General features: G+C 40.9%; 1 protein-coding gene across 2 annotated transcripts; it reads left to right on the forward strand.

The window, feature by feature from the left end:
* The first annotated feature begins 457 nt into the window (after window positions 1-457).
* RGS4 (regulator of G protein signaling 4) lies at window positions 458-7,639 on the forward strand. 2 transcript variants are annotated; one of them, XR_005019268.1, is made up of 6 exons: window positions 475-622; window positions 3,557-3,661; window positions 3,971-4,032; window positions 4,570-4,736; window positions 5,154-5,523; window positions 5,623-5,855. XR_005019268.1 is itself a non-coding variant. In XM_036846513.1 (5 exons), exons 1-5 carry the CDS (start codon window positions 579-581, stop codon window positions 5,391-5,393), a joined length of 618 nt encoding a protein of 205 aa, XP_036702408.1. In that variant the 5' UTR covers window positions 458-578; the 3' UTR covers window positions 5,394-7,639. The 2 variants fall into 2 exon arrangements, 1 of the variants encoding a protein (XP_036702408.1); XM_036846513.1 differs by having other exon boundaries at window positions 458-622; window positions 5,154-7,639.
* The last annotated feature ends 1,116 nt before the right edge of the window (window positions 7,640-8,755 follow it).

The following is an 8,755-nucleotide window of genomic DNA, read 5'->3' on the forward strand; positions in this document are numbered from 1 at the left end:
TTTTGGAAACAGTGAGGATCAGATTTTAGACCACGTATGAAATGATATTTCTAATCCAAAGGAGAAAGTGCATTGAGAGTCAGCCCCAAAGTAAGCCCATGAACTCCTGCTAGCCCCTTTCCTTCCAGGAGGCAAGTTCCCTTGACATTGTTTTTACAGACAATGAATAAACCCCGTGTTTTGTAGCATTGTAAACTTATTTTTTCCTTTTCTGGGCATTCAAAACCTCAGACATCCGTAGAGCACTGAGCAAGTTTATATTTTCTGTATGTCTACTTTGCAGGAGGATTTTTCTGCCTGTTCACTTTGCATTGTTGTGTCAGCCCTTTCTTCCTTATCTCTTCCAGAGGCTGGAGAGGCAGAAGGAGGCTGAGAGGAGATGGTATTACAGAGCTGCCATCTGATTGGCTGGACGGTCTTGGCTGGGCTATAAATGAGACCCCTACAGGCTTGGGAGGGAGAAGCTCAGAGGATTCTGACAGTATCTTTACCGGAGAAAAGGCAAAGTGTGCTCAGAACAGAAGCCACAGCTCTTCCTGCTGCATTTCTTTCCTAACGTGAATCCCACACTACACAAGATGTGCAAAGGACTTGCAGGTCTGCCGGCTTCTTGCTTGAGGAGGTAAGATTATTGTCAGCCACTAAACCAGATAGTGTTAAACTTTCAGATAGACTTTTTAAGTTATTTGCATATCCTACTTACTAACCTGGTTCTTCGGAATTAGAAACAATATGGTGAGGAGAGCATCAGCCTCCTAGCTTTCCTTCAAGACTAGCTTGAAATTGTGACTTGGGAAGTGTTCACTCCAAATTTTGGCATACAAAATTTGCTTTCTATGACCTTGGTCTTGAGGACAGTTCCGGTCCTCTGACCAAGCTAGTTCTAATTAAGAAGTGATATGAGATTTTTGGACTATATACAGTGGTCTGTAATGTCTCTACCTGTGTTACTGTTATTTGAATATCACTGAGGTATGTAGAATCATGGGTCTGGGCTTTCTGATTGTATACTAGATCTCATTTTGGGGAGGATACCTCAGAATGAAGTTTGGCTACATCACCAGAAAGGCACTATGCTGTCTGTGTGATGCTGCAGTATCTTTCACTCTGTGTCCTTATAAGCAAATGCTACAATAAAATAAGAGTTTCAAAACTAGATCTCCCTTATCTCTCTGCCCCTACCTCTAGTTCTTGAAATGCCATATGTGATTGATGGTTGAGAAGTATTGATCATAACAAATCAGCTAAGGGCTCTGTGGAAGATCTCATCTTAAAGACATTGTTTTGTCAATGTACTGTCTCTTGATTAAAAAAAACAAACTTAAAGATATGCAGCTACTCATATGTCTTTGCCTTTTTAAAAAAGGTATAAATAAATGCTTTCATAGAATGCTCATATATTAGCTAGTTGCAAAAATACAAAACTAGTGCATATTACATTACTTAATCTTATAAAGTAAAAAGTCAATTTGTACATGTACCACCCTCTCTCTTGTTCCTCTGCAAACCTTAAATTTGCAGGTGAAGTCACCTTAAATTTCAATTCAGAATTATCTCAGAAAGCACAGTCTTTTGTGTAATCCTAAGGAGTTTACCTCCTGTTCTTCAGGAGTATGAAAAAATAATCTGTTTTTTTTTTTTTCACTCTTTCATGGTTACTTTAAAATGAATCAGGAGGGTCTGGCAGAGAGTACTTAGGAAAACAGTGGCCCTGACCTCCACCATTAATTTCCTGAACTGAATGGAGCAAATCGATCCAAGCTTCAGTTAACTCATCTATAAAATTAATCATACAAAAAACAGGAGTGTCAGGAGAAGGTTATGCTCTGGTAAATATTTTAGGAGACAGGTGAGTAATTGCTCTAGAGCTTTGCCTTCCAGGAGCTAAGAGGCTAACCTGGGGAGGTAAACTCTATATCAGCAGGGTCAACTGCTCTTCCCTTTCCTCACTGATGAACTGTGAATCATCTTGTCCAGCACCTTCATTCTCACACTGGTGCCTGAGGCTCCAGAGGGAATGTGAAATGCTCAAGGTCACGTAGGTGGTGGGTGGCAGGGAGCAGATCGAATCCAGGTTTCTTACTTCAGAGGTCAGTGGAGTCATTTTGGTTTTTATTTCTATGGTTGTATTGTGTTATTAGGACAAGTGTAATGTACTTGCTAAGAGTACTTCCAAGTCTTCATGAAAAGATTCTGCGTTGGTCAATAACTGTCAGATCTCAGCTGGACCTGGCATATGGAAACATGAGATGATTTCTATTTTGACCCAATCACAATATACTTACATTATAACCTTAGAATCACTGCAGGCTTCATGATTAGATCTTGCTATCATTAAGGAAGATTTTGTATCTCGTGACCACTTGGGGAAACAAAGGAGGGAGAACATTCTTGCGAGGGAAAGAAGATACTGTTTTAGGGGCAGCACAAGAACATAATGGATTTTAAACTTTCTGGAGAAATGCACATAGATAAGGCATTATTATATCAGTAGCCATCCTAAAATGTCCTTTTATCCTTGTGGCTTCATTTTCCTCCCTCTAAACAGGAACAACTAGTCATTCATTTAGTCTTTCACTTCCTTCAAAACAGCATTTCTCTTTTAAAACTATGTCTCAGCTTTTATAAGAAAAGAGATCCAAGCAAAAGAATAAATAACAAAAAGTGAGGAGGTTGAGCTAAAAGCTTATTAAAAGGTCCTCCTTTCTGAGTAAGTCACGTGCCCTGCCGTACCCTAGCTACCTATTAAACAGTGACCATAAGCTGGAAACTCTGCTCCAATTAAACAATCACGAGCTTCAGTGATGACTCTTGCTTGCTTCTCCTTATTATTGTTTTTAAGCCTCAAATATCCTTTATAGTGTAAATATCCTTATAGTGTAGATGTTAAAAAGGAAAGTAGTAGCAATAGCAGGAAAGCTTGCTTTCTTTAGAAGCAAACCTGCAGGAGCTCAGGTTTCAGCCTGAACATTTGTGTTTACCGCCTCATTTTCCACTCCTCTCTGCTGGAGCTGCACACCTCCATAACGTGACTTGCTCACCACATCCAGGCTGGAATTGAACAGACCTTCACTTCCTCAGGTTCTTCTACATTGCTCTGCTAGCAATGAGGCAGATGGAAGTAGCAACTACCCTCCAGAAGGTGGCGCACAACAAGCAAGTGCTATATTTCACGGTTCACTGCTTGCTCTCCGATACCTAAAACTTACTCAGAGAATAGTCAAGTTTTGAATGTGTTTCTGCTGAAGATACCTAAGTGTTCCTTTGGTCAAAATGACAGGTTTACAGAAGAGGCTCCTCAGGTAGACTGAAGGGTCAGAATTCCAGTTCCTGATGAAGGAGGTTGTGCTCCAGGTTTTGCAGTAAGTCATAGGCAGAAGCAGAAGTGGAATCTCGTTTTCCTGAGAGTTCATGCCGGCTTCAACTCCTATATCCTAAATAAACTACCCCTGCCCCTTTACTAGTGATGAGCCCTTTGAACTGTACCATTAGGGTATCTTCTAAAGAGAGCTGAGTATCATTATTCTTTTTTTTTTTTTTTCCCTCTTCTGTGCAGTGCAAAAGATATGAAACATCGGCTCGGTTTCCTGCTGCAGAAGTCTGATTCCTGTGAACATAATTCTTCTCACAGCAAGAGGGACAAAGTGGTGATTTGTCAGAGGTAAGAGAAAAGGCCTTGGCGAAGAGCCACTGCGTATTAACTATCTGATGACAGAGATGTTCTGTAAGGAGAAAAGGAAGTTATGTCCCTAGTTAACCTAGATTTGGATCACGATGGCCTCCATTTCCATGGAGATCATGCTTGCATTTGAAATTTCCATACATCTAGTGGAAAGACGGCCCTATTCAAAGACAGGTCTCAGAGTAATGATGGAAAATAAAATCTCTGGGTTTTATTCAGGATCTTAAATGTTTTGCCCCCATTTTGTATCCTAGCATTCAGGTTATTCTTTCTCTGTAATGTCTCTAGGGTGAGCCAAGAGGAAGTCAAAAAATGGGCTGAATCACTGGAAAACCTGATTAGTCATGAATGTAAGTATGACAGCTTCTCCCCCAACCTCCACTCCCTGGGATGAAGATAAAGCACACTGGATAGACAAGTTATCTCATATTATGCCTGATCTCATAGGAATTACAGAAAGCCTTGGATTTCTTCTGCATTTCAGACTCAAGAAAATCAGTCTGCTTAAAATCTTACCATATCCTAGAGCTTTGTGATATACAATAGAAAGCTCACACACAATCCATGTGGAAAACCATCTCTTTCACCACATAGAGAAAGGGCAGAGGAAAACCCCCAAATATTGAGATTTCTTGCAGAATCGACCTCAGTTTCTCTTTCCCAAACTCACTTTGGCAATTGAGGGCAGCATAGGCATTTCAGAAACATAACACTTTCTTGAAATAAACTTCAAACATCTGACCTCCAGTGACCTCCCAAAAGGAGGAAATAGGGCACTCTTTGAATGGATGCCTTGTTCCCTCAAGCACCCCAGCTTTATCTGCAATACCGTGCCCACCAGGGCAGTCACTGTGATGACACCTGTGGTTCTTTCTCCTCTGTCACAGGTGGACTGACAGCTTTCAAAGCTTTCTTGAAGTCTGAATACAGTGAGGAGAACATTGACTTCTGGATCAGCTGTGAAGAGTACAAGAAAATCAAATCACCCTCTAAACTAAGTCCCAAGGCCAAAAAGATCTATAATGAATTCATCTCAGTCCAGGCAACCAAAGAGGTAGGTCTGCAGGGCAGAGAACTGTCTGCATCTTAGTGAAATTTTCTAGACATTCAATGGCATGGATCCTTAGACGATGTGAGTTAACGGTACAACAGTGAAGCAGATTATTACAATCTTGACAACCCCAAATAAATAAGTTCAGGAAAAAGCTCTTTCATCCAGATGACTCAGATGATCTCCCGTCACGAATTTTTTTGGAGGAATATCCCAAGTTTGTGAGAAATCATTGAAGTTATTGCCCTACCCACCCTGAAGCAGATGAACATTTTATGTTCTCTCACATGTGCCAGGGTGGAGCCAAATGTTCTTTTTTTCACTTCTGGGGTATAGAGAGTGCACACTTAGTACAAAGCATGCAGCCTCCCATCCTTATGGGGTAAAATGTCTAATGAAGCCTTGGGCTCTGCCCCTTAGGTAAACCTGGACTCTTGCACCAGGGAGGAGACAAGTCGTAACATGCTGGAGCCTACGATAACCTGCTTTGATGAGGCTCAGAAGAAGATTTTCAACCTGATGGAAAAGGATTCATACCGCCGCTTCCTCAAGTCCCGATTCTATCTTGATTTGGCCAACCTTTCCAGCTGTGGGTCAGAGAAGCAGAAAGGAGCCAAGAGTTCTACAGACTGTCCTTCCCTGGTGCCCCAGTGTGCCTAATTCTTGCTCAGTGGTGGAGGCTGAAACGCCAAGACTCTATGCCTGGAAAACCTGAGGCCAAATATTGATCTGTATTAAGCATCAGTGCTTTCTTCACATTGTAGCCTAGTGTTCATGCTGCTGGCTATGTGTGAGTCACTCCCGTACAAAAACTAGATTTTGTTTTGGTGTTTCGGTGTTCATCAGGGCAGGACCTCATTCCAGTCCAATTTTCCCAAATTTCTTTTAGGGTGCCATGTGAGCAAGTATCCAAATAATGGCCTTGTGGGTCTGGATTTTCTCTCCTGCCAACAGTGTGACCTCAGGTTGGTTGGTTGGTGGTTGGGACACTTCATGTGACATCCACAGGCACATGTGTTCTGTTAACCAGCACTTTCTCCAAACTCGAGAGGTTTAGATGAGGTTGATCTATTTTATGTACATATGTGTGTGCACGTGTGTGTGTCTGTGTGTGTGTGTATATATATATACATGTATATATGTACACACACACATTCTGTATATATGTATGTATATATACATACATATATATTTTTGCAAGAATGGCAGGAAAGACCCTAGGTGCTCATAACTAGAGTGTGTGTACATACATACATGTGTGTTCTGATCCCCAGTCTTTCACTCTGCAACTGAACAGGGCAAACTAAACCAGCTGCCCTGCAGGCTAAGAAAGGAATGCTAACCTGTGGAAAGTTGATTCTGTAAAACTCCATGAGTCTTGCTGGAGAAACATCCCAGGGATTTCATGATTAGTTTAACCACCGACAGCCTCCAAGTTGGACAGTATTCTAAGGAGCAAACATAAAGAACCTTATGCCTGCCTGACACAGGACTGTCTTTAGCTGGTTATCACTAATGGCACTTTTGAGTCCCCAAGCTGCTGGTCTCCCCTTCCTTGCTTGGGTGCTTGGTGCATAATAGTGGCAGCCAGATTGGTATGGAGTTGGAGATGAGGTGCTTGAACAGAATGAAGAAACTTAGGTAGGGCCTTGCCAGCTCTACCTGCTATAAGATGCTGGCTGAGTAAGGGCACAGGATTTAAAGGTTAATATTCTTATCCCCTACTCTTTTTTCCTCTCTTGATTAAGGTGCTCTTCTCATTTTGTTTTTCCCTGAGAACTTTAACCATCAGATTAGGCTCTTTAGTTCACTGTGGTTGTTTGTTTTCCCCATAATGGCTCTAGGCTATTTGCCTATTCCCTATAAACCAGCATCAGGGGAGAGATTATATTTTATAAGGGGGGAACATCCTTTCACAAACTGAAAAGCCCTCATAAGTTTCTCTTTTGAAGGTAGAATCTGGTCCATTCCATCCCAAACATCAGGACTAACAGAGACTGAAGGCATTTCTTTCTAGGCTCTGAGATGAAATGAGAGAGAAAAGGAAAAAAAAAAAAAAAGGAAAAAGGGATGCCAATTTTTAGAACTACTGTTTAGAACTTTTCTCGAGGCACATGAAATACTTGAAAATGTCTCCTTTATGTTATTTATGATGTTTTGTACAATGTTTTTATTACTGTATCATTTTATAAATGGAGGTGCAGGATATCACCTGAATTATTAATGAATGGCCAGGAAGTAATTTTCTTCTCATTCTTTTAAAACTACTGCCTTTGAAGTGCACACACATGCATACCTGAACACTGAAAGGATTTTTCCGGTATAGATTACATGCATGGGCACCTTTGTGGCTTTTAAGCCAATAGACTTGGCTACAAAATGAAGACACCGGAGTGTGTGTATACAAATCTCGTTGTATTAAATGTATAGGTTTCCTCAATTGTACCCTTTTTGTCTCTCTGGCAGTCTTGCTTTCAATGTTCCCAGAGTTCCTCATCAGCGCCCCTTTCTGTTATATGCGGTTCCACACTTTGTCTCTAGTTAACTCCAGGATCCAAACATGGTAACTCTATTGGTCTTGCCCTATTAGAACTGTCATGACTTTCAGATTGTATCTGTACTCACAGACTGCTGTCTCACCAATAGGTCTGGAAAGTCATTCTGAATGAGAAGTAAATTATTTTATGTAATACTTTTCTCAAGTGTGTTTTTCCATTGTATTTCCCCCTTATTTCGTCACTATTTGGCATGCTGAGCTTACCTGCTTGTGGTCCACGGACAGAATACTCCTTCCATATGCATGCCTATTTTTATCATCATGTGCTTTAAAGGCCTCAGAGCAGATGCTTCCAGTGAAACACACGCATCTTAATAATAAGGGTCAATAAATGCTTCATAAAAAACTATCTGCTTGTAAACACATTAATCATCCACAGAGACATGTTATGAGAGATAGCAGGGTGTGGAGTGATTATAGAAAATGACTCAGACCCAGTTTTTATCTCTCCCATGCCAGCTCTGGGAAAGAAAGTAGAAAAAGAATATTGTATATTCTTTGGTTCCTGCCACTGCTCTGCCTGCCTTTAGTCACAGAACCAAGGCAGTCTTTGGAGACTTTGCTGAGCAGATTTGGTGGGTTACTTGCAGGTTCTTAGTAAGTTTTCAAGGGATAGGGTTCACTTTCCAGAGCAGCGCTTCTTCTACTTCCAATTCCCTGCCTGACTGAGAGAAGATGGGAGCAATAGGAGACTGAGGAGGAGGAAGGGAGATACAGATGGCTGAGAGATAGATCCCTGCCAAAACTTCTCAGAATCCTTTCTCCTTTTACAAATTCTTTCCCCTAGAAAAGATGTCATAGAACATTCACATTCACAGTCATGGGTACTATGTCTATTATGTCATGAGATGCCCACTTCTGTCATGTTTACAACGTGTTAGGAACAGAGTGTCTTAAACTATTTTGAGGAACAGATCCTCTTGAGGATCTGATGAAAACTATGGACCATTTCCTGAGAAAAATACACAAAGAAATCCAAATTCTTCATAAATATTTAAAAGAAACTCTTACAACTCCACTTCAAAATACACAAAACTATCATCTCTCTCACACACTAGGTGTGTCAGACTCTCACAGAGAGTGTGCTGTTGCAGCTCATACAACTCAACTTCAAAAAAAACAAACAACCTGGTTAAGTAATGGGCAGAGGATCTGAACAGACATTTTTCCAAAGAAGACATACAGATGGCCAACAGACCCATGAAAAGATGCTCAACATCACTCATGATCATGGAGATGCAAATCAAAACCATGAGATATCACCTCTCACATGTCAAAATGGATATTAACAAAAAGGTAACAAATAACAAGTGTTAGTGAAGATGTGGAGAAAAGGGAACCCTCGTACACTGTTGGTGGGAATGCAAATTGGTGCAGCCAAAATGGAAAACAGTATGGAGGTTCCTCAAAGAATTAAAAATAGAACTACCATAGAATCCAGCAATTCCATTTCCAGGTATTTTTC

The sequence above is a fragment of the Balaenoptera musculus genome, chromosome 1 (genome assembly GCF_009873245.2).
Source record: "Balaenoptera musculus isolate JJ_BM4_2016_0621 chromosome 1, mBalMus1.pri.v3, whole genome shotgun sequence".
In the NCBI taxonomy this organism is placed as follows: domain Eukaryota; kingdom Metazoa; phylum Chordata; class Mammalia; order Artiodactyla; family Balaenopteridae; genus Balaenoptera; species Balaenoptera musculus.